The sequence below is a fragment of the Lonchura striata genome, chromosome Z (assembly GCF_050655825.1).
Source record: "Lonchura striata isolate lonStrDom1 chromosome Z, ASM5065582v1, whole genome shotgun sequence".
NCBI lineage: Eukaryota > Metazoa > Chordata > Aves > Passeriformes > Estrildidae > Lonchura > Lonchura striata.
Genome location: NC_140740.1, coordinates 1629225 through 1655366, shown reverse-complemented (window position 1 = coordinate 1655366; position 26142 = coordinate 1629225). Strand labels below are relative to the sequence as shown.

Genomic DNA, 26142 nt, shown 5'->3' with positions numbered 1-26142 from the left:
AAGGTGTTCTCCCACAAGCTGAGTTTATTTCTCCAACTGAAACAACCAGGTTCCTTACAGAGACAAAAATTAAAGACTTTTGGTCCTGCCTGGACTGGTTACACCCAATTTCTTTCCAAGATGCTGATGGATTAACCCATCAAATCATGGAAATTACTTTGGTACTCTTGAAAGCTGAGAGTTTTAGCTATCTGCACAGTTACCAAAGAGCTGCCTATTCACTTTTGTGCTGAGGAAGTTTTATATCCTTATTAAATAAAAAAAACTCCAAAAACTCTGCTCTCAAACTGAACAAAGGAATGCCCTGGCAGGGAAGTGGGAGGCATCTGACATTGGCATAGTAAACTGATTTTTGGCCCTGCACATCAACACCGAAGACTAATTTATTTTGATTGTGGCTTTCAAATGATTGAGGTAGTTACCTAGTTAAGACAGGCTAAGAAAAACTATCATGGAATCAATACCAATTTTTAGTTTTTATTATATTCTCAGTATATTCAGAAATACTGGCACATAAAAATGCATGGTAATGTACCTTTTTTGTTTCATTTTAATTACTCTGAATTTGGACACAATTGATATCTACACAACAAGGTTTAAATTCTACCCCACATTCTAAGAAAAAAAGATATTTAAAGATGGTCACTGATTTTAATTTACATTTAGATATCCAGATTTCCAGAACAGTATGTTATGAACTGCTCTTGTTTGCATCAAGAATGATACTGTGCCTTTTTACACATGACAGAATTGGTAATGAGATATAAATGAGATATTACTGACATTTTTACAAGCTACAAGGGAAGAAAAGGGTTGCGGCTTGACTACAAGGATACCTTCTCTGGAAAAATTAATTATTGAGTTTAAATTTGGGAAGAATTTAAAAGATGACTCAATGATTTCAGTGTGATTAGTCCCCAGTGATCACAATCATACCTATTAACTCACAGGAACAAAACTTGGTAAAGACTTGTGAAATGAAGATGAAAACTGCAGAAAGATGAATCCATCTCTGAGCTTCCTTTTATTTAAATCTACCTTTTTAAAACAAAAGTTAGATATTTGGTTTCTAAGAGAGGGGCATCATACTCAGGAAGCCCAGAGTGGGTTTTGCACCTGTTTTTCTAAATGAATGTAAAGCTCTGAACCTCATGGATATTACTCTCTCTGTAATGTTGGCATGTTTTTAGTGTCCTAACAGAGTACAATAAATCAGATACTTTTTAAAAATGTAAATAAATGAGGTATTTGTATGCCTGGGGAAATGCACACTCTCTGTGTTTCATATATAGTGGGTTTTTTCTCCACCCAATTAAAAAAAAACCAAAAACAAAACCTCAGAATTTACAATACTTTTTCTTTGGCATTATATCCTTTAATATTTTTAATTTATACAGTAAGGAAAAAAAAAAAAGGTAATAAGATGCTGCTGACAGCTCCAGATGTGAAAACATCTCCCCTCTATCAGATCCCACATGGGAAAATTCTCTTTTAGAGTGTGTAACTTGGTGTTTGACCTGCCTGGACATGGGGTGTGCAACTGAGAGCTCCTTCACGAGGTCACCTGGCCTGCTGTACCCAAACCAGCAAGTTCAGGTGAAGCTTCAGAACCAAGCAGAATGCAGCACAATGCACAGCAAAATCTGGAGTAATAACTACTGATGGCATTTTCCTATTGCGCCCGGATTATTTTGAAGCCATTTGGCCCCTTCCAAGTTTCACAAGTTTCTAACATTCTGCATTAAATCTGTGCATGTGATGTATGCAGCGTCATGGATATTGAGGAAACGGGTCCTTGAGTGGAGCCTTTCATCCTAAAGATGAAAAGGGACTTCTCAGCCTTTCAATACAATGACTGACAAAAAAAAAAACCCAAAACCCTGATTTCCAGGAAGTCTGGCAATATGCCAAGTGACTTATGTAGAATTTGTGTATCAGTTTAGTGCCATCATTTATGCCTTTCATTGAGTAATGAGAATTTTCTAGTACAATTTTATCACCTCACTCTCAGTGTCTTTTAGATTGATCTATGTGCCACTTTAAAAATAAAAGCTTAAGGACACTAGGAAGGTGACTTGAGGACAGTCTCTTTTACCTGAGATGGACGTAAATAACAAAAATATCCAGTAAAATAAGCAGGACATTAGAGAAGAGGAGAGGAAAATAAGTAAAAAAAAGTTTACGGGAGTATCACATTCACGACTTTTAGATGAAGCAAAGAGATTTCCTTCTTCTTACCCAAAGGTGTTTTAAAGCATTAAAATTTTTTTTTCTATTCCTGTTTTAGATGGAGTGATGACTTTGACATTTCCTTAGGTGTAAAATCTGTTTTCTATCAAGTTTCCACTGGGCTTGGAAAGACAAATAAAAGATACAATAAAAGGGCCACAGGAAGCAAAGCCAAACAAGGAAACCAACTCTCAAACCCAGCCAAGACCCACCAGACTCACAGGGTGCAGCCTGGCTGAGAAAACTTCCAGTTAAAAACAGGGATGTGTGCTTTAACCTGGAAAAGCAATAAATCAAGGGAACAACCACAGGGCTCAGTGCAATCTTGAGCAACCCAGCTTTTAATCAACATAGGCTGTTTGCTGGGATGAAACACTGCAATGCAGCTGGGAAGTCATTAAGATAATTATGGCAGTGAGTGCTGCACAGGTGGCCACAGCAAATGCACTTCCAGGGAGAGCCACACTCCAAATGAAAAATAAACTGGTCTGTGCACCCAGCACTGGGGAACTGCCCAGTGCCTGACTCAAAACACACAGGAAATGTGGAGTTTGAGAAGGCAGCCTGCAAAATACTCAGCATCAGAAGAGCTGTTATAGGTGACAGCAAACTCTGCTGGAATGTGCTGCTGCCTGGTGTGCCAGCACCTGCAGCATCCAGGCTTTGCTGGATAGGCAGCCCATAACCCAGCTGGAAAATAAGGGCTTTTATCCCAATTATAAGCACTTTTATCCCAGTGTTCAGGATCCTTTTAGGATCCTTTCTTCACCAAGAACCAATACTTCTCCTCGTTGAAAGGATCCTTCTCCAAGAGCCAACGGTGCTCTTGGAGTGCAAATGCCAACTCTTCTGAAGCACTGACGTGTTTCCAAGAAGGGAATGAAAATGAACTGTGTTTATTTTTTGCATGCCAATTATCTTTCTTTCAGTATATAATGAAATATGCCTAAATATTTTTGATGTTCTTTCTTCCTGCCTGAATTATATCTGGCAGAGGGCAGGGTGAGATGGGATATTGGGAAGGAATTGTTCCCTGTGAGGGTGGGGCAGGGCTGGGATGGGATTCCCAGAGCAGCTGTGGCTGCCCCTGGATCCCTGGCAGTGCCCAAGGCCAGGCTGGAGCAGCCTGGGGCAGTGGGAGGGTAAAGTTCAAAATGAAATTGTGTGACAGAGGTTTCCTGGGCAGGCTTGCATTTCACTGTGCACCAAATTCAGTCATTCTCGTGGTCCGTAATACAACTATTGAAGAATAATTTGGTGTAACAAAAATAATCCCTGCCAGGTCCTCCAATTGCACCAGATCCCAAAAGAACCATTACCCTGGGTGCTAAACAAATGCAGGGACTGCAGATTGAAGGAGAAACAACCTGGAATGGGGATTGCCCCTGGCAGGAATTTCCTGCTCACCTGATGAGCAGTGGCTCCTCAGCTGTGCACAGGAGGAGGATGAGAGCAGGGCACAGCTCCAGCACCACTGATGTTGAGTTTCACAACATGGGGAGTTAAATTTTCTACCAACAGGTGTCAAAATAGGCTTGGGAAATGATCATTCATGGAAGGAGATAACATTTATGAAGGCATTGCTTCATTAATGGATTTAATTTTGACTTATTTACTTAAGAACTTGAACTGTGCATAATTTATTCTCCTTTGCATGACCATATTAACCCTGTCCCCCCAAAAATGAAATAATTCCACCTCTGTTCAAAGTGCCCATTGATGAACTGTTGAAATTAACTTGGTTTTTCAGTTGAGGAGAAGAGAAAAAAAAAACAACACTGGATTCATGGGTATGCATCAAGCTTGTAATCAACAGCTTGGTCTGAAAATTATTCTAAAATAAGGGTCTTACAATTTAACTTAAATATATTAAAGGCAGTTAATTTGATGATTTATGCAAAAATGAAATAGCACTGGAAAACATCTTACAACTCACCAAGGAAATAAAAGTTCTTTTTAAATAAAATAAATAAAAGTGTAAAATTTAGTAGTATGAGGATAATACAACAACAAACATTTTAAAAATTTACATTAATCAATGCTGTTGCACCTAACTGTGCAGTGTGATCATTAGCTGCTCTAATTTTTTGGATCAATCACCAAACTTTCAACAGTCTTAGCAAAGCATAAATCTAACTCTGTCAATTATAGAATTTAATTGAATAATGACTCATTTTGGGGCCACCACATTCAGCTCCATCATTTTAAATCCTGAAGCAGGAACAGAAAGAAGATGTGTAGAGAATATGCAGAGATATAAGCAATTCTGATAATTTTCATAGAAAAATGACCAAGTAATGTGTTGTGAATTCCTCTGAGTGCAACACTCACAACAGGATTTTTAAAGGGGCACAGAGCATCTTGATACTTGTACTGTAAATGTATTTTGACCATGACACCTGGTGTAACACAGAGGGAAACTAGTTTGGCCACCACAAGTATTTCAGAGGCATAAGCCCATCAGGTTGTGGGGGATAAAATGAGAATCAAATTTCAGGGAGAAGAAAAGATAAAGTATCTACAGCTTCAAGGGAAAGGGAAACGAGGTTATTCCTTAGGATGAACCATTTTCAATTACAGCCTGACAAAAAGAGAAATAATTAAACCCGAGGTAAATTGAAATGGCTAAAACTCCTTAAAAACAGACTTTTAAAGAGAAGCCTTCACAAATGGGACTTTAACTGCACAGCAAAGCCGAGTGCTGTTACAACAGGCTTTTTTTATTATTATTAACTTTGATCAAAGCTTATTAACCAGCAGCACCAAGCCATTAGTGGATTGGGCTACACAGGAGAGCTAATTAAATTTAAAGTGCCACAAAGTCCAGAGGGCATAACACACAATCCCCAAGGCAGGAGCTGGAATGGAAGGGGTGAGAACATTTGCATGGTGAGGCAGGGAGATGGCAAGGTGCTTGCTCTTATTTACTGTGGGCTCTGCAGAGATTTTAATACAACCAATTCTGAACCTGTCTTCATCATCAAACATGCAGAAAAGTGTGGGCACTGAATGTCTGGGGAAATGTGGAATATTTCCACACACCTCGGCAAGAAACACAGACCATAAAATTTTATTTGATCATGACATCCCTCCTTACCCTAAGGAGAGGTAACTTCTACCAATTATAATGTGAAATATAACTAAAGAATTCAGGGACAAGAGAAAACAAAACAGGATGAAATCTGACTGTAAATTGGTGCACAGCAGCCTTGTTTTGTCCAGAGGCAGACACATACAATAGCATTTATAACTGAAAATAACAACAATAAATCATAATTTCTTCCACTGCCTATGTCCCACCTGCTATGTTATCCTTTGTATCTACAATAGATTGCAATAATTAAATATTTCCCTGCAGTTTTGTAATATACCTGGGAGGAGGAATAATATTCTATTTTCTGGTCACTTTCCAGGCACTGTGAATAGTAAACTGTTACCTTTCATCCGCCTTTCAAGCTCCTGGGAAGGCAGCAGAGAGGGGGAACATTTGTCCCATCCTTGCTCCTGTTTTAAAAGCCTCCTGATAATGTGGGCCACTAGAAAATTTTTCAGTAATAAAAGGAGTTGATTTGCAGAGCAAAGCCATTATTGCTGACCATGACATCAAATTATGATTTATCAGCCTGATATAGTAATTTCAGGATCCTAGGAGGAAGGGCTCAGTAAACAAAACCAGTAAAATTCAGTGCAGAGGGGAAGAGAGAGGAGTCTGTAACAGGTGGGTTGTCTTAACCAGAATTAGTGTTTCTGTATCCTAAAATGACAGAAATATTTTGCATCAGTGTGGTGGCACCACGCTGAGTCACCCACTCACTCCTGTGGGCACAGTATTATTTTTAAATATATTATTATTTATAAACATTGTGTTATTTCTAAGGGGTGTTACTCTCATCAGCTGTTTTTCTGAGTGATTTGAAATACGTACTAATTCAATTTTAATTTCTCTCTTTACAATATAAAGCATTAACTACATCAGTGTGTAGGCAAGAAAAACACTACCATGTTTCAGTTGATCTTTGCTTTAAGCTATGAAACAGAAAATGTTGTGAGAAAGCAAATCATAAATCAAACCTACAAATAGTACTGGAAATGCCAAAAAAATAAGAAATTTTGGGTAAACTTCTAGGCTTCAGATTCTGCTCCTTAACAAAGATTGCAATTATGCATTCTTACTCATTTTCTTAATATTTTTCTTCATTGGGGGTTGTTATAATATTTGCATCATATCAACACCTGGCTGATAACTAAATAAGTAATTAAATTTTCTTTTAATAAACATCAGCAGGTTTTTCTTCCATATCCACTGAAATACCGTGGGATTTGAGTGCCACAAAAATTAAGGGAAAAGAACAATTACTGGTAATTAAGAAAAACCTTCAGACAGAGTTTTAAACTCTGCAGTTCAACAAATCCTAATTTTTTTTTCTGCTTTTGCTAAAGATGATGATTTTGAAAATTATTTTGTCTGGATCCCATAGCTTCTGTGTAACATCCCCATGAGCTGCCAGAGCAGAATTATCTTGTGATGGAACTACCACAAGTTTTCCCCTCCCAACACAAACCCAATCACCTGCTGAGCACTGCTACCTTTTTAATTAATAGTGAATTATTTGGACAGGCACATATACAAATGCACTTTTGCTGTGCATCTGTGTATGCCTTCATGTTTTTCAAAGAAATTTTTAAATTATGATCTTCTCTCTTGATTGTGGGTTTCACCAATATCTACTAAAAGTACCTCAGTGATCTTCTAATTCTCATTGACTCCTGCAATGACATTTCAAGTCCAAAAGGGAAAGAAATAAAATTATGGTCTAGGAAATAGAAGACCTAAGATAAGCATAAAAACATCACCCAATATTATCTTATCTTTTAAGTCTTACATTCTTGATGCTTCTTGCTCATTCCACTCATCCCCAAATCACTATTTTCCCCAGAAAGACACGGTCTGCCTCTTTTTGAGTGTTAAAATTCTAGGAAAGACTTCAGATATTCAGCACCCAGCTGTGCTTTCCCATTGTTCACTGGAAGAGAGAGTTCTGCACACAGGAAGAGCACCAAGTGACCTCAGGAATATTCACTGTGAGGGCTCAGCAGTGCCACTGCCTTGAAAAACTCGAGTGTTACCCAGAGCATTAACTTTATGGTTTTCATGTTATCTGCAAATTTTGCATCTGAACTCTTCCAGTCAGGACCAAAACCCTGAGGACTGCATGCCTCAAAGACAAAAGAAAGTGCATTTTTTTGTTTGCACCTACAATAAAACCACAGCTGGTTTATTTTCCAGTCCCCCATAAATGCATGGACAGTGGGTATTGTTTTCAATATTAAATACATATCTCTGTCTCAAAACTCTCACTGAGCTACTTAGGCCCCACTGAATTTAGAAGAAGAGTCCACACCTTCCACTTTTCCTTGCCTTTCCACAAAACAAAATTCTCATCATGTTACCTGAACTGACCAATCACCACCTGACAGCAAAGACTTCTGGAGAGCACAGTGCAACATTAAGTTATTTATTTCTGTGATCACAATTTCCTCCACTTGTCTGAACTCTGCCTACTTTCTATAAAGCCAGAAATTCCCCAGCAAACAGGCCCACACGAGTGACAAAGCTGTTTGCCACTGGCAACAGGGTCCTGAACACTTCCAGTTCCCCATGTGCACAGAAAATTGCTGTTTTACAGGAACACATTGAAGTCTGGATTACCTTTACCTGTGGTGGAAGTAAAAAGCTCTAGTGAGAGAACCCACAACAATCTTTGCAGACCTGAAGGGAAGTTTATGTATCTATTTTTATACACATACGTGTACATATCTACGCACATATATAAACCATATTACAACTATCAATGCAGTTTTGAAACTTTGATAGCATTTACCCTGGGTATTCCCACTAGTTTATCACAAACATGCCAAAATTCTGATTCACAGTTAAATATTTTGTACTGTATAATGGGCCATCACTGCATCCCACACGCTTTACAAGGCTCTAGTCCTGGAAAAATTCATCAGATTAAGTTTCATGAGCATCTTCACAAGGCCAAAAATTCTTTGACAAATTAAAGTGGATTCCGCTATAAATACACTTTCATTCCATTTATGCACACAGCTCTTTTTATAGCTGTTAAACCTCCTCTCCTTCCCCTTTTTAAACACTATTGAAACTGTCAGGAGCTACCTTTTACACTTTATCAATCATGGCACGCACATCATGATTCCTAGAATTTAAAATGGAATTGTTGATGGTTCAGATACTGTTAGACTGTCATTAGTTCTGCAAAGTGTGTAATTTGTCACTTTGCCAGAAATGACAGTGCCTTCACTCGTGCAACATGCTTTTAAACCTCCCCTCTCTAATTTGAAAATGCCAGTATTGTACTCTGATCCAGGAGAGGTATTTTTAAGGCCTGCTGGCTGGCTTGTCACTGAGCAATCTGTCAGGTAGTATTCTGACTTCCTTAAGGTTTTTTCACACAAAGCCTGTCTGTGATATAACACAAAGATAATGCTTTCTGTCTTACCTGATGGCAACGAGGCCCGTGCTGGATTTTCACTTTCCTCATCAGTGCTGGCATCATAGTTGTTTTCTTTCTTTACAACCATCTGAGTAGTAGCTATACTATCCCTAAAAACATCAAAAGAAAAGGAAAGGAATTAAGGTATTTTTGTCTCTCAAAGAAATTAAATAATTCAGGGAGAATATGTATGGAATCACCACCTATGGAAAGGGCAGGGACATGATCTTATGGGAAAATCAATTGCAGCCCAAAGCCAAAAGCAGGACAGATCCATCTTCTTGGCAACAGCACCCGCAGCAATATGCTGCTACTTGCAAGGATGCCAGAAAGAATCCTCCTCTTCCATGACTTCCAGGATTGGTTTGGATAACCCAGCACTCAGCCAGGAAGAACTGTCACTCACTGTCAGGGCCAAGGAAATGGGAACTGAACTAAGCTAAACTCAAATATGCACCACAGCAAAAAGTCCAGGGAAATTAAATACCTTGCACATTTGGCATCCACTGCAGATTCTTTAGCTTCACTCAACAACTTCTGCAAGTTTCTTATCTTTGCCTTCTTTTCATTCAGCACCAAAACAAACCTGCTGTAAAGGTCTGCCTCCAGATCCTCTTTAGCTTCCACACATTTTTCCAGCCTGCAGCACAAAATTATCTGTTACATCAATTCTTCTGTTTCCTAGAAGACAATTCTGCCAGAAATCCCCACTCCAAACCACACATGACTGGTCCAGCACTTTGTGTCTGAAACAGGCCAGAAGAAGCTTTTTTTGTTGTTGCTTTTCCACAGAGAAGTGCAATGAACTCTGCTTCCAAAAGGGAAAAGTTCGCAGATGTGAACCTTTCTCTTAATGATTTTTTCTCAGAAGGTTCTTGCACAGCTCTACTCGAGACAACTAAAATTTAAACAGTCAAATGTTCTTTATTTTCAATGGTGGATCACAACAGTGGGCATACCTTAGGAGGATACACATAATGAGATTATAAACAGATATAATTCACCTTGACAGGTTTCAAATCTGGACCACACATTGGTGTGAAATATATTTGAAGAGGAAAAGAAAATTCCAAAATATAAAAATGCTTAGAAGCTCTTAAAATCTTCAGAGGAAAATATACTTCAGGTTTTAAAAAAAATTTTAGTATTCATCTATGTGGGTAGATGAATGTCAATAAAAGGAAGCACAATGGGAGCATTAAATGAAGAATATGGGTGTATAAAGTTTCATAAGGAAAACTGGAATACAAGCAAATCTGAGCACAACAAATCAAGTGATTTTTGGAAGACGTAATTCTATATATTCTAATATTTAATTTTGAATTTCATAACCTTTCAGTCCATGGGTTGAGCCACAAACATTTTATTAGCTGTTTACACAAGAAGCAAATAAACATCTTGGTAAACTTACTGATCATAGTAAATATAATAAATCGACAAAAGTTAAAAACATTTTTTTCACTAGCCTATGCAAAGCTGTAAAAAAGTTTAGAAGGCTTATTATGCTAATAAACCCAGATATGAAACAGACTTAAAAATATTAATTTATAAGGCAAGATGTTTCAACAGACTTCCTACATAAATACTAATTATTTCGTTCACAGATCAAAACCATATATGATGTAGGAAGCAACACAATAGCAAAAAAAAAAATCTCACGATTTTTATGTTGTGGTGAAATGTGTGAAATCTCATGAAGTATTAAGCTTACTGTTCAATGCTTTAGGGATATGCTTGATAGTTGATAAATAATTAATCTAATTTAAATGCAAATAGCAGAACATCATTACCATACAGATCAGTTCAATAATTCCTAAATGAAAGATCATAGGCACTAATCAACTATCAGGAGACTTTCCACCTACAAAAGGGAAGTTAACTGTTTAGTTGGGAATAAATAGACAATTCAGAAAGAACCACAAACCCTAATGCAGGACCCAGAAGAGCGTGGACATGCTTGATGCTAATTATTTCTGTATATGTAAAAATGAGGGAGAAAAAGGATTTTGTCTAAAATACGTTAATCTTGTCTGTATCAAATCCTGTAGAATAATCCCCTCTCCCACACACAAACCAGGGAAAGTGGTTGCTCTCTGCCTTTACTTTGACAAGGCACTGTTTTGTGTTGGAGCAGTTGAGACTGGTTCAAATATTGAGAAATGTGGCTAAATTGGCCAAAAAAGTGCCACTTAAGATTACTTCAAGTGAGGCCCTTGAGTGCTGCAAAGACACCCCCTGATGAAAATCCATGTAAATGGAAACTTCCAGTGAAGTGAAGTTGATGCTGCCTTGACTGTGAGTAGTACAGTGGAGAAACCAACTGCAAGACTAGCCAATTTCTTTAGTCTCTGGAGACAAAAAAAAAAAATTAGCATCTTGAATATAAGAACTAGAATATTAACTTTTCCCTCTGGGCAGAACCAATTAGTACTATGCCATCAGTTAATCTTATATGATTGTTTTCATTTATATTAACACCTTTTTTTTATTATTTTTCCCCCATTATTCAAAGCTATCCACATCTAAATACATTCTCCAGACACAGAATGGCATTAATTTGGCAAAACACTGAATATCACAAAAGCAATCACATTAATGCTACACTTGCAACTTACGAGCCTTTAAAATACCAGTATTTTGTGGCATATCTGATACTTTAAAGGAGACTGGTAAAAGGCAATGGTCTTGGGGACAGAGATGCATTAATTGGGCAGGTGGGGTGGCTCTGTGGAACTTCTGGATCCACTGAGGCATTCACCACCTGAGCACAGAGCAGAGCTGGCTGGGTTTCATTCCAATACCTCAAACACAAACTTTAATTGCCATTCCTCACGTGGTGCTGCCTGCGTGTGCCCTGTGACCCTCAGACACCATCTCTCCAGGCCAAATGGAGGTGCTGCTCATCTCACAGTCAAGCTCCCAGCACAATGAACCCAAGTGGGGGTTAATTGCTGGAGTGGTGCTTCCCAATTTGTGCCTCCTCACGTCTCTCTCTGCAACGCTTTTCACGTGCCAAAATGCACCCAAGGTCACAGACATCAAAAATCCTGCACAGCCCACTGAAACCAGACACTGTTAGGGACTATTACAAACAATAAACTGAAAAATTAACTATAAAATCCAAGATTTCAAGTGCTGACCCAGCACAGAGCAATCACACATGCTCTACAGAGGTGAACGTGAGATATGAAATTTAATGGCATTTCTTTAATTATTAGTGGCAACCTTCACAATCCAACACTATGAAGGAAAGAATTCTGCATCTCTGGTATTCATCCCTGTTCCCAGTGCTCTAAAATAATTCCTGGATCTCATGGCACTGCTCTCTTGCATTTCAGATTCACCCTTCCCCCAGCACTGGCAATGGTATGGAATGCTGATGAGCTAATGCTGAAGTTTCAAGCCCAGTACCTAGCTTGCATTTTTATAATCTGCTTGTGGTTTAAATATACTGTCACTGCAGATGACCACAACATAAATTGGCAGCTATTTTGAATTTGGCTTGTCTACACAAATTTTAGATGCCCGATAACAAAACACGTACCCCCACGGCCAAGCCTGAAATTGGATTTTTATTGTTCAAGGAATTATTTTGCTTCAGGTTATTATTACTTGAAATTTGCCACCTCCATTGTCATGGAATAACAGATTGGTTTGGGTTGAAAGGGCCTTAAAGCCCAAGAGTTCCACTCCTTTCCATGGGCAGGGACAACTTCCCCTGTGCCAGGTTGCTCCAAGCCCCACTGCCCAACCTAGCCTGGAACTAACTGGCCTTGAATTTTCTGTATAAAATAAAGAAAACAGCTATTCTGCTCTGATATTTTAACTCATCCACCCCGAGGTGTGCACACACTCAAGCCCAGGCAGCCACTTGCTCACCAAAACCTCCGTGATGGTCCACAGAATTCAAACAGGGAGATGGAAATGGGATTACTGAATAATTCCACACGGTGCCCCAGAACTAAGGGGCACAAAAGCAGCTCTCAGAAGCTTGCCTGCTATGTTTTAGTTCCAAGGAAGCCCTGAGGAGAGAGGCTGTGAGCAGAGGGAGCTGCTGGCTGCAGTTCTGCACACCACGAGCTCGGTATTTGATGTTCCACCACTCAGCACCGTGAGTGGTGCAGGATGTAAATCCTGAATTCCTGCCTCCCGAACAAAGACAGGCACAGCTTTGTTCAGCTCGAGGCAACTCTGCAGCGTGTGGAGCTGAAACAGCAAAGGGAGGCAGGCAAGGTAGAACAGGGCTGTGGCAAAAAATTTAAAAAGAAAGCACCACACCAAACCAGATTAAAAAAAACCCAACAAAATAAGAAAAAAAAATTTTAAAAAAGCCAAACAAAAATAAAACAACAACAAAAAAACCCCAAACAAAACAAACCCGCTCAAAATCCCCCAAAAACCCAAACCAAAAAGCCCAATTCTTCCTGAATGAAAATGATTTCTGAATTATTTTTATTCTGCATTTAACAGACATGGCCAAAGACTGGTGACCATAAAACCTTCAATGTATATTCTGAAAAACCATTTTTCAACTAGTCAAAAACTATAAACAGGCTAAAGAAGTCCACCAGCTCGCGCTGGGAACAAAGTCACACAACTCCTATTTTTTTTCTGTTGTTTTTGTTTTTTTTTCCCTCCTTTTCTTTGGGGTTACTCTGTAAAAGTGCCACCCCACCATGGAAATTGATACAAGCACTAATGCCTCTTGCACATCAGCGTGTAATGCAGTACAGAACACGGGTTATACAATACACTATTGTTCAATTACACTGTTAAGCAGTAAAACACTACTTAGGGAGGCCCTGTGCTTGTCAGGGAGACTGTCAGGATAAACTGTTACTCATTTTAATGAAAGGGAAACAAAACTAACTCCTCCCAAAAGCCGGCTCTCTTTTTCAAGGTAAATTAACGCAAATTAGCTGCATTCTTTCATCAATCTTCCCAGATTGTGTGTTTTTTCAGGTAAAGCTACAGAAAAGCAAGATAAATCTCTGAATGCTCTGCACTAAGAATTCGATGCTGACTGAACCAAGCATAGATTATTTCACTACAGAATGATAGACAACTCAGATTGTAAATGCAACAGCAATTACAAAAATCTCTTGAAAAATAATGGTACTTTTTCCTATAATATTGCACTCATTTTTCAATTCCGGCTTCTTCAGAAAGAAAATAGATGAAAGAGACAGTAATTTATTCCCCACTCAAAAATGTAAACAATCTACACTGCCAGTTCTAAGAATGATAGGAAATAATATTAATGAAAAGGCTTCCTAAAGAAAGTGAAGCTAATTCCACAGATTCTGAGGTGTTTGGGGTTTTTTCTTAACTCATAAACTAAAACCACCTTTAATTGCAAATGTTTAGTATCAGTTGCATTTTTGTCAAAGGGAGCATCCACAACTGCATGGGCTAAAAACATAACAACGGAGTTAAAAACATGTCTCAAATGAATAAAAATTTCTGTCCACTGCTACAGAGCTTCTCAGGTGTCACCTGTGAATCCCCCTGGAAACTGACCTCTTTTCCACGTCACTCCAGTTGCTGAAAAGCCTTTCATTTTCCCTCTGCAGATGCTCAGTTTTGGCCTGCAGCTTTCCCAGGCTGTCCAGGCAGTAACCAATGAGTTCCTTCATCACCTCTGCTGGGTTTGGGACTTCCTGCAGCTTCAGAGATCCAAGTCTGAACTGAGACACAAGGAAAGAATGAGTTATTTCAACTGCACAAGAAACTCCACCGAGGCTTTGCTCCAGTAAACTTGAATACATCTTTAACAAGCAAAATAAATACCTTACAGTCCTCCTGTTAAAAGGGAGATAATAGTTTTGTCATGCAGTGAATGGAGGAATATGTAGAATAATCTACATGATAATTATTTCCAGAGGACCACAATGTTGAGAAGGACTTGGCAGGGGATGGATCAGATCATCTCCAGACACCCCTTCCAACCCCAAATATCCTGAGATTCTATGATTCTGTGATTTATGCAGCTAATATGAAAAATCTAGCCAGCAAGATGTCACCTCTAGGGTTCAGAAGGCAAGTACTTAATCTTAAAAGGACTCCTCCAATTAAACAGACAGCCCCATCAAGACAGTGAGGTTAAAGGACCTGGAATGAACCACTGTGCTTCTTCAGCAATGGGGATGCTGTACAGGTTATACAGGAGGTCTGAACACATTTGTCTTGCCTGGTCTGGGACAAACAACAGAAAACTGTTGTTTTTGTCATGTTAAAGGAGGAATAGCTCAGCCATCCACGCAAAGCAGTGCCAGGTGAGCTACAACCATGCAAGCCAGGGCAAAGACACATTAATACCCAACACAATAGTCTCAGGGAGTGGAAGAAGGAGAAGGTTGTCTCTCTCATCTTCTCATCGAAAAGACTGACATAAATTTTGTGGCAAGAGAGACATATTGCCCATTTTTCAACATGCACACACAGCTATAACATCTTAAAAAAAGGCATAAATGTAAGTAGTACACACTAGGGAAGAGTTCACTGTGTTGTGGTACCTCACCTATTAAAACCAGAAATGCAGTTTGATTAGTTTTGTCCCCCATTTTACTTGGGAGGTCATGGAAAATTACATAAAAGACATATATTTAAAAATGCCTATTGCTTGTTAGTTTTTCTAAATGCGAGTTTCACTTCACGTGTAAGTTTTGGCTGAAAAAGGCTCTGTGAGAACTGCTCACAAAGCTTTCAAAGTCATTGTTTAAAACAAGGAGCAGTCCTTCCACATGGACCTTTTATCTGTGGAAGTCTGTGCCACAACACATGATACCACCCTGACCTCCTTCAGCAAGGTCAGCCTATCACAAAAAGTGGAAAACCCAAAGGTTTAATTTCCGATTAGCCACCAAATTCACATGTGCTGTCTCTAAAGCACTGTTGTCTTTAGCAGGCATACATCTGATGGCTACAGATGAAAAGATGCTTTTAATTTATTTTTGGAAATTAGATTATACTATCAGTAGCCCACAGATTGGCGTGCACCCCCTGAATATCACACTTGCTGTCTGACAGCATTAACAAAGATGGACGTTTGTGTAAAGGAAACTGTTTTTCATCACTTGCAAGCCACCACCATGCTATTTGGATAAAGAATTCACAGAGATAGAGAGGCACAGTAACACAGATAAATAGCATCACAATCTTCTACCGTGAAGGAAATAGCAAGGAGAGCAGCACATAGTTTTTGTCTTCTGCCTTAATATATTCAAGTGAGATCAGATCAGGTATAGGCAGATATATTTAATTGGGACAAACAAATTACAGTTTTCACTGCACAAAAAGAATGAAAAATTAATAATCCTATAACAGGTTAAAGGGAGTAGCAGTAGAATTATTCTGAAAGCTTGGTACCACTGCACAACCCAAATCACACCACACACACAGCAGATACTCCAAATGCAATTTTAATTATAGAAAAAAAAACAAAAACACAGTACTGCTACAGGGACACAGAGAATGTGTCCATCTTTGCAGGTGTTGAAGTCCAACACTGATGGTTAATCTTTAATTTAGCCTTTAGCTCAGGCTTTACATGAAGCAATTGACTATTACCTACTTTCTCACAATAAAATTCACTGTCCTGCTTCAGTGTCTTAGACACTGAGAACTGTGGACCATTTCTAGGAGGCCCACACAGCCCATCACCAGGAGGCTTAAATTTATCATGCAGGTGCTGACAAATCAACTAAAAAAGGAAAAAAATAGTAAGGTTTTCTGTAAAACAAGTGTTCTTCTCTATCTCCCCTCCTCCCGCAGGAGGGGATCCTAAATCTCAATTTAGGATAGCTGTGGGGAGCACATTATGCAGCTACCTCCAGGAAAACACGTAGTGTTTGGATACAGCCCTAATTGAAACAAAACTAATGTGACAGCCTGGATTAGTGGAAGGTGTCGCTGCCCATGGAAAGGATGGGCTTTAAGGTGCCTTCCATCCCAGAGCACCCAACCATTCTGTGATCCTGGATTGTGTAGCTGTGCTATGTCACACAGCACAAAATTACACCAAATGCACCAAAACCCCCTTCCCTGAGGCTGTTCCTCCAGCAGGGAATTGTTTTACAGCACCTATTTAACACACAGAGAAGTCAGCACTAACAATAGCAGCGCTGCTATCTTGGCAAATTACAGCTGAGTGGTGTTTGCCCCACCAGCAGCTCGGTGCTGAGAGGCTGATAAGCCAAAAAGGTCCACTGGATTCCCAAAGCAGGGCTAAAACAACCTAAAGGAAAAAGGAATCTCGGGGTAGTTCTGCTCTGGAGTCCTGCTGGCATCCCGAACTGGAAATCTGACTGAGGAGAAGATGACAAAATAAGACAATTTTACATCCAAGGATTCTGAATTTGGGACAGGCATGTAAATCGCAGACATAATTTTATTAAAATTAAGAGTTGTGGGGGAAAATGTGTATCATTAAAAAGGAGATGTTAGTTTTCTCCACACACTGCTAAGATTTTCCTTGCAACTAAAGCAGGAAACAGTCCGGTTCTTTGTCCTTCATCGCCAAAACCACAGTAGGGAAACTGCAAACAGTCCCAGGGAGATGCAGTGGAAGTGGTTAAAGATCAGGATACCACAACAAACATTTAACTGGGTGGGATATCAAGATAAACAGCTCTTGCTTACTGCAGGAGTGAAAGAAAATATCATTAACACCTCACTAAGCTAATTTGACAAGCAACACGTCTTTGGTTTGGATCACGTTTCCAAGGTGATTTTGTAAATTTGTAATAGTGAATTTTAATTTTTTTTTTTTTTTAGCTTTGTAAATTCCTGCACTTTGCTGCTCCCCAGATGAATTTAAATTTCTCACCATCCTTACAGCTGCTGTAGCTCTCTGGCTCTGCATCATCTGCAGATGTAACTAATGTGCTTTCTACTTCCCCTTTCAGATCATTCAAGAAAACATTATGTAAAACACTGAAGCACTAAACACTTCATTTATACCGAGAAGGAGCAGACCTGGAAGAGGTCCCAGGGGACAACAGACTGACTGTGACTGATACACTGCTGCCCTTCAATATCTGTTTTATTGTTTGTTGGGATTTTATTGCTTCAAATTTTTATTTTTTTAAAGGCACAGGAAGATGAACACAGAAGCATTTAGAAAACTGTTCCCTTAATCAGAAATTACAGTCATCACGTATCCACCAGGCCTGTATTCTGACCTTAGGAAATAAAAACAAAAATTAGAAGCTTATGACAGAATTGTCATTTTCCCCTGACCTCTCACCCTGCCCACTGTTTGTCTTCAGGGATGAAGAAAGAAGTGATCTTAATCATAAGACACAAAATATTTCAGAAATAACTGAAAAGTTTCTCAGCTTTTCTTCTAGATGCTTATAGGAAGATGTGCTTCACATAAGAAAATAACAGTTAGTGGAAAATGATACAACACATTTTTCACATGAGATTCCAAAACTGAAAGTTACTTTATTGTATAGAGACAGTGAATTTTAATTTTGCCTTAAGTGACACATATCTGCTTTATAATCTTTTCATTACTTCACTCCACTAAATATGAGTTATCACACCTAAGGCAATAATTATCAGAGGTTATGCATTGAAAAGACACACAGCAATGCCTCTCTTCTGGTCAGAATCTGAAGCTAAACATTAACAGTGAGTTTATTTCAAATAACAACAATTTTTCACTGTGTCTATAAGGAAAAAAAATTATGCTGGAAACTTTCATTACATCTGCTTTGCTGGTAGTGATTTCTCTCTGTATTAGTAAAATATTCAAACAACCCTTTCTAACAATATTTTTTACCCACAATACATTTAAGGAATTCTACACTGCCTCGAAATTAGATAGATTCTGTCCTTTGTTGTCCTGGAAGCGTATAGCAGATATATAGATGTATAGATGTATATAGATACAGATGTATTTATACAGATATATATGGTGTGTGTATTTGTGAGCCTCTCTCTTATTGTATATTATCCCACAATATTTCAAAATTTCCTTCTCTGCTTTAAAAACTAATTGACAAATAATTTTTGGAGAGAGCACACTTCACAGATACTTAAGTCTGATTTTGAAATTAAAATATTCTCAGCGTGTGAGCTGAATGACAGAGGTTTCATAGTACAAGTCAACCTTGTATAGCCTGTTACAGGCTCTAACTCAGCTCACTCAGCTTCCACTCCTCCAGCCCCTGAGTGAGACACAGAGATCCCTGTGCTCTGCCCCTAAAACAGCATTTCAGGCTGAGCCAGCACTCCCACAAACACCTACATCCTCGCAGACAGATGCTGCCTCCTGCAAGGTATTGCCCAAACAATGTCCTTTCACCAGGGAAATATCAAAGAAGAATTTGTGGGGGAAAAAAATAAATTCCAGAGCAGCCCACCAGCACGGAGCAGCTGTGCAGTCCCTGTCTGGATTCTTAAAGTCTGTGAAAGCAGCTGTGACCCCTGTGCTGGAGCAGGGAAGCCCTGCAGATCCACACAACAACAAATCCTTTTGTCACTGCCCTGTTCCGAGCACAGAATCACAGAAGCAGAGAATGTGAAGGGTTGGAAGGAACCCTAAATCCCATCCAGTGCCACCCCTGCCACGGCAGGGATGCCTTCTACTATCTCAAGCTGCTCCAAGACCCATCCAACCTGGCCTTGGACACTTCCAGGGATCCAGGAACAGCCACAGCTTCTCTGGGAACCTGTGCCAGGGCCTCTCCACCCTCCTAGGGAACAATTTCTTCCTAATATCTCACCTAAATTTCACCTCTTTTAATTTCTATCCATTCCCCCTTGTCCTGTCCCTCCCCTTTTTGATGCAAAGTCCTCTCCCTGCAGCCCCTGCACATCCTGGAAGGTGCTCTGAGGTCTCCACACAACCTGCTCCTTCACAGGGTGAATAAACACAATTTTCTCTCTGTTTTTGTAGCAGAGCTGCCCTAGTCCTCCTTACCAGCTCTGTGGCCATCTAGAAAAATCTTGCTAGAAGAAGGCACTAAAAGCTGTTCAGGTGAGCTACCCTGAAGTCCCCAACCCATGCCTTTGTCTACTGCTCGTGCTGAAAGCAAATTATTTACTATAGTGTCAATGTCTTAATTAAAAAAAAATTAAACTTGAAGTAATTGAATTCCAGAGGAACTGTTACAAAAGGAAGTTGTGCCTTACATGTGAGATACAGCAACTTCATTTTTCTCAGTTGAGAACTGGACCTCTTGTAAGACAGACAGGCTGTGATTCCCTGTTAAATATCAGCTACCTCTCCTACTCCACAGACTCTGAAATAAGGCAGAATCAACACTTGGATAAAAATAAGCTTTCACTATGAAAATACCTAAGAATTTAAAAGAGAAAAATGTTAATGAAAATTCATGTACAGGGTTAAAGAATATGACCTACAAATGAATGATGCTGACACTTACACAAAGAAAGTATTGTTACAAGCTTGAATCTGGAAAGCATTATACGATTTTTATTTCTTAAGTCAATCAGTGAGTGGTCTTGATTTTTTAAAGCTGTGCCACTATTATCTCCAGGGAAATCATTCAGCAGTAACTATGACATCCCTGGGTGTGGTAATAAAACGAGTACACTAGACTTGCACAATACAGTGATGACAACGTGAAAGCAGAAGTTGCTTTTGCAACAGCAAACTCTAGGAAGCTAGAAAAAATAAAAAATTACACAGCACCATGGAAGCCAAGAAATCTGTCAGGTTACATCAGACGGTGTAAAAATATGATCACCAACTCCAAAAACAAGTTTAACACAAAAAGCCTGCCTGCAACAAACATCCCCCCTGACGAAGGCATTACATCTACTCTAGAGCAAAACAGCTGACGTGATTGATACTTCTCAGGTTTTTACCACACACTGCAGAAACCTTCAGAATTGCCATCCTGTTAGCTCCACATCCACTGGAAATGAAATTCCTTCTGGCTGCACTATTTTCCATGGGAGCAGCTCCCAGGTATTTTTTGGAGAGTGCTCCACTGTTCCCCATGCCCTCAACCCTACACATTCATGGCACGGTGGGCCCCATAGGGATTGGGGTGCAAGGAGGAAAAGCACAGAGAAACTGGAAGCATCCCCAGGTGCTAGAACACCCTGATACCCATCCCCAAAGGGACAAGGAAGGCTCTCTTACTCCTTCCACCCCTCACCCAGCCCCTGCTCAGCGTGGCCAGCAGGCTCTGATCCTGAAAGCTCTTCATGGATTTACTGACCGGGAAGGAGCTCGGAGGTCTGAACATCATTTTTGTGGGACCTGCAACTCTGTGCAGTCACAACAAACAGTGACACATAAACCTCCTCATACAGGAATTTAACTTTTCACAAGATCTTCTCCATCTCTTTAGTGTGGCTCAGTTACTTTTCCCTTATTTGTCTCCTAAACAGATGCACATGCCCAATTTGTATTCATTTGTTCTAGGACATACTCTGTTCCCTGGTTTAGAGTGTTCTTTTCCCTCTGTCATGTTCAGACTTCATAATTTATAGGTAAATAAACTTCTCAGACAGTATTTTTTTCTGTTGGACTAAAGCTCCATGTAGCTTTGGCTACATACATGTTACTTTCTCTATCCCTCATACCACACAACCTTCCTCTCAATTTCAGGTGCATTTCTTGACTGTGAATGACCAGGACTGTACATTTAATTTCAAATACAAACCGTGTCCAAGTAGACAGTGAAAATCCACAGAAAATAGACACAGACTTTAATACTGATAGTGTTCAAATCTCACATAAATCTATTTGCATGTTTCATTTCTTTCCTTTAACCCTGTCACATGCATCCTATGTAAGAATCACCAGGATAGAGGGATTATCTACATTTTAGGAAGCCTGGTTCTCTAGATAGTTTTGGAATTAAAAATGGTAAATGAAAATAGTAAGAACATCAGATAATTCTTAAATACCCCCTTCCAAGAAAAAAGAAAGTCATGTACATAGGTTAGAGTACCAAAAACACCTACTGAGCAAGTAACTACTGGATTTCTTTCATAAATAGCATTACTTCTAAATGTCTGTCCTTAAAGCATTTGGAAAACTTCCTTGTTTAATCTCTACACTCCTCAGAAACACCATATTTCACATATCTATACCATCAGCTACTTCTGTGAAGCTTAATCCCACCCAGGCTGAAAGGGTCTTTAGCTACTGAATTTTGACAGCTGTGGCATGGTCTGGTCAGGATCTACCCAGGCTGTGATTCCACTGCCTCAAAGTGCTCTGTAGCCATTTTTTCAGACTTACTTTGAAAAGTATTGCTCATGAGAGAACTTCCTCCTAACCTTAAACCTATACATACATACACATGTATTTATAAACACACACACATACATTATATATATATATGTATATATATATATATATATATATATATGTATATACAAGATCCAAATAATATCTTTTTGAAAAGTGTGATGTTACTTCCAAAAAAGGCATCAACTGAATAAAGCTGCAGGGCATCTGCACCACAGAAATGCCCATCTCTCAAGGTGCTAAGCCACAGAAAGCTGCCACTAATTCCTTCTACCCCCAATTTTTTTTTTACCATTGTGCAATTGAATCCCTTAAAATTAGAAATACATTGGGCACTAAAATTAAGTGCAGTGGTAATACTCAGCACTTGTAGCATCAGGTATTTTTTCCACTTTTTTCCCTTTTTTTTCCCCCCAATGATAATCACAATTTTTTTTCACTTCACCAAGGGAAAAAAAAAAAAATCAAAGCAACTGGAGTAAAAAAGCCAAAAGCAAAAAAATCTATAAAAATCAGGTGCAGAAGTTACTTTTTAGAACAATAAATATGGAACAGGCAACTATACCTTATGGTTCCACAAACAGTGATGACATGATTATGTGAAGAACCAACAATTCAAGCACTTTGTTTGATTTGGTATGAAATAACTATTTCACCACACAGAAACTGGCAGGTTTGCATTTTATGTGTGCATCCCAAATGCTTTTTTTCCCCTCTTGTATGCTTTCCCTCTTTCTATCAATCCCTTCTGTACTTCAGGCAATATTGTAAATTCAATTCTGAAGCGAGCTAACAAAGAGGAGTCAAGCAGGACACCCTTAAAGGACCTTTATTTTTTCTTTATTTTTTTTTTCACCTTCTCCCTCATTAATTCCATGGCTCCGGGCAGGATCAGATGTGTTCCCACCTCGCCTAGCAGGAGCAATGTCTGTGAGCAATGGAACTACTGAAGGCTGGTTTCCTATGGCTATGACTCTTGTGCTGGATCCCCTAATGTCTAAAAAGGTGAGAAATCCAGTCAAAGCTTTTCCCTTATTTAATGCATTCATAACTTCTCTCTCCCATGAGGATTTGCTAGTGTCTAATAATACAGTTGATCTCATTCCACAGCTTTTTCCAAAGCAGGCACATGAATAGGGTCTCTTTTTCTCCATCCAGGCACCTATTTCCATGAAACTAGTAGGAACCTGATATCACTGAGACCTTTACTCCTGTCAAATCTGTTTGAAATTGTCCAGGAGTTTCAGAAGTTACTGGGGGGAAAGGGAGGAGGTAAGAGGCTGGCAGTCAGCATAGGCACACAGCATGACCACATAAGCTTTGTTTCCTTAGGAAGCAGGGTAAAACACTTGCACTTTTTATTATTTTTAAATCCTGTCCTAAATGAATTAGGAAATCAGCTTTACTTGGAGAACTAAACTTGTTTTCTTCCTTGTTTTTCATGTAATTTATAGTGTGGCAGTAATACAATAGACTCTAGACGTAAGATCTGGATTCAGGTCTAAGGGCTTAAATGCATGAACAGTTCACAACGGTGTTAATTTAGATTTCAGAGGAAAAGCCTTATGAGATAGCTTAAATAAGAATTTATTTCCTAGAGGCTAAGAACAGAACATGGGCCCATTACCATAAAACAACTGCCACACAAACTTATCACACAGCACCTTCCTTGAGTTTGAGGCTTAAGCCTCCCTGAAACTATAGAAGGATACCTGCCAATTTTTAAATTTAATTTAATTTTTAATTTAATCTGATGGCTTTTTTTGGTGTTTGTTGTTTTTGGTTTTTTTTTTCAAATATTCTTCATTTATGTTCAGGTTTCCAACTCAAAGATAACTCCAGAAGAAAACCCCCACAACTTATTTAAGTAAAATGCTTAAAGGAGCAGATTGAAGTTCTTTTTCTGAAGAGTCACAAAGCATATATAGCATGAACATGAAAGACTGAAAAAAAGCACCATGCAAGCCTTTAAAAACCTCCAGAGAAGTTTCTACAAACATTATGAAAGGTAGACCCATATAAATGTGCTTTCAGCCAAAAATCTCCAAAATAAAAGCAAGACTTGAAGGAGTGCTGGTGATATTGCTGTCAGTAAAGGTTCCAAGGTAACAAAATATAAATGATTAATACTTCCAAGATTAAAAAAAACACCATCACATTATGTGCTGCATAATAGGAGTATTTTAATTCTACCTGTCAACTGATCCTATTCCTACACGTGAGGCCCAGACTGCAGCTTTCCTTTAAAAAAATATAATAAAGCACAACTGAAATGTCTGGAGTAATAACTGTCAGATATGAAGACAACTCATCTTGGGAGCTGCTCCCCTTCAAACACTTGACCTTTAGGCTTTGGGAAGTAATGGAAACTATAAAGTGCTGGGTGAATACACCCTTGGAGCTGACGTGCCAACCTTTTTGCAGTAATCTGGGTCTGATTCCCCTTGAATATGCTGGCAGTAAACAGCTCCAGGATTGCACATGACTTTTTTTTTTGACCCTCCCTCTTTGGAAAGTAAATGTATAACCACGTGAATAAACATGAGATAATGCCTAGACCAAGGCAAAATATAAAAGTGTTCCCAGCTAAGCACTACAAACAATTTTCCAGTGTGAGTAATAACACTGCACTCATTTAGAACAACCATTGACTATTTTCAGGATGGTGTTTTATCCTTTGTTTAAAAAAAAATCCCTTCAGAATGCTGACAGACACTTGCTGAAGTCTTCAATATCCAAACACCTAAATACTCAATAAAGACTTAATTGAATGGAGTTATTCTAGCCCATTAAAAAAAAAAAAAAAAAAAAAGACAACATATTGAAGATTGGACACCTAATCTGAGCAATCTGAACATCTGTGTATGCTGTGCCCCACCCACAAATGTGGAAATAAGTCAACGCATCATGAGATATATGTACTGAATATGAAAAAATTCCAGTAAAGCCAAAATTCCAAGCAGTGCCGAGCTCGTAGAAGGACATAAACACTTCTATTAATTGTCAAGACATTAATAGAACATTTCTTTCCATCCAAGAGCCTAAAGAGGCAAAAACCAAAACAAAAAACAAACAAACAAAACCCCCAAAAAAAAAAAAAAAAAAAAGCCAGAAACTTATCTTCACACAGAAACAAATCAGTGTAAATTCAGGCTCAGGAATGCAATGCAGGTGAAAAAACTATTGATTTCTCTCTCCCTACAGTTACATCCCTATTCTTATTGTTCAATTTCATCAGCAGGAAAAGATCTCCCTCACCCCTTAGGCTACTCTTTAAATAAGCTTTAGGAAGAATAAGAATGAAAGGAGCATTTTTAAAAATCAAGGAGTACTTCACATGGTTTCCTTTGTAAAACACCAACAAAGAGGTAGAAATTTGACAACCAACATTTGTTCAATGTCAGATCCATTCATGGGCACTACAAATTCAACTCCAGCAAGTAACTCTTCCATATGGATTATTATAATAATAAAAGTTATCAAAATCTTTGAATTCAAGATACCTGTATTAAGTTAGATCTAATAAAAATAGATTTTCTAAAAATTCAAATCACCTGAATCTATGCGAAGACAAAAAAATTTCCTATCTTAAATCTCTCACCTAATGCTTAAAATGAACACAATTGCAATATGTCTTCTCACAATGGAAGTTTCTGCTCAGATGAAAGACTGGAATGGATTCATTTAGAAAACATTTTTCCCTGAATCGTATAAATTCTCATCTGCAAAAGAAATATAGTTCATAGATAAAAAAGTTAGACTAAACTGGTTGCTAGCAACACAAACAAAACATTTACTTTCTTTTCCGCATAATGCCGTTTTCAGAAGTTTTTGTGACGAAGTATTTAGAGAATTAATGTTTTCTTAAGCCAAGCCAGCCCTGGAAGAGGGCAGGCATTTTTTCCCTCACCCTTAGGATCTTATAGAGCACAACTGGAGACTTCATGGGACCATGTTTTAGAACATGAGGTGCTCAGACAAGGCACCAAAAAGCCACATCAGGGCATTTTATCTGCAGAACAGAACACAGGGAAAAATTTCCAAGGAATTGAGGGAAATGAGTGAAGTCTCCCTAATTTTGCAGTCTCCCAGTGCAGAGGAAGGGACAGCCTTGCTCTGGATGGCCCCAGGAGTTTGTCAGAGGCCAAGAGCAGA

The 26142-nt window shown here is 38.8% G+C and overlaps 1 protein-coding gene across 10 annotated transcripts in view; it reads right to left on the bottom strand.

Annotated features, from left to right (window-relative positions):
- Positions 1-26142, bottom strand: part of XRCC4 (X-ray repair cross complementing 4) — a 142195-nt gene that overhangs the window by 72186 nt on the left and 43867 nt on the right. For 6 of the 10 annotated variants that reach the window (XM_085567197.1, XM_085567194.1, XM_085567195.1 and 3 more), the window contains 3 exons: positions 14268-14434; positions 9235-9387; positions 8755-8857 (listed from right to left, as the gene is read on the bottom strand). In XM_085567197.1, the coding sequence (XP_085423323.1) occupies positions 8755-8857; positions 9235-9387; positions 14268-14434 (423 nt within the window). Of the gene's footprint in view, positions 1-8753; positions 8858-9234; positions 9388-14267; positions 14435-26142 lie in introns of all 10 variants that reach the window. The other 4 variants (XM_077790097.2, XM_085567198.1, XM_085567192.1 and 1 more) reach the window with 1 other exon arrangement.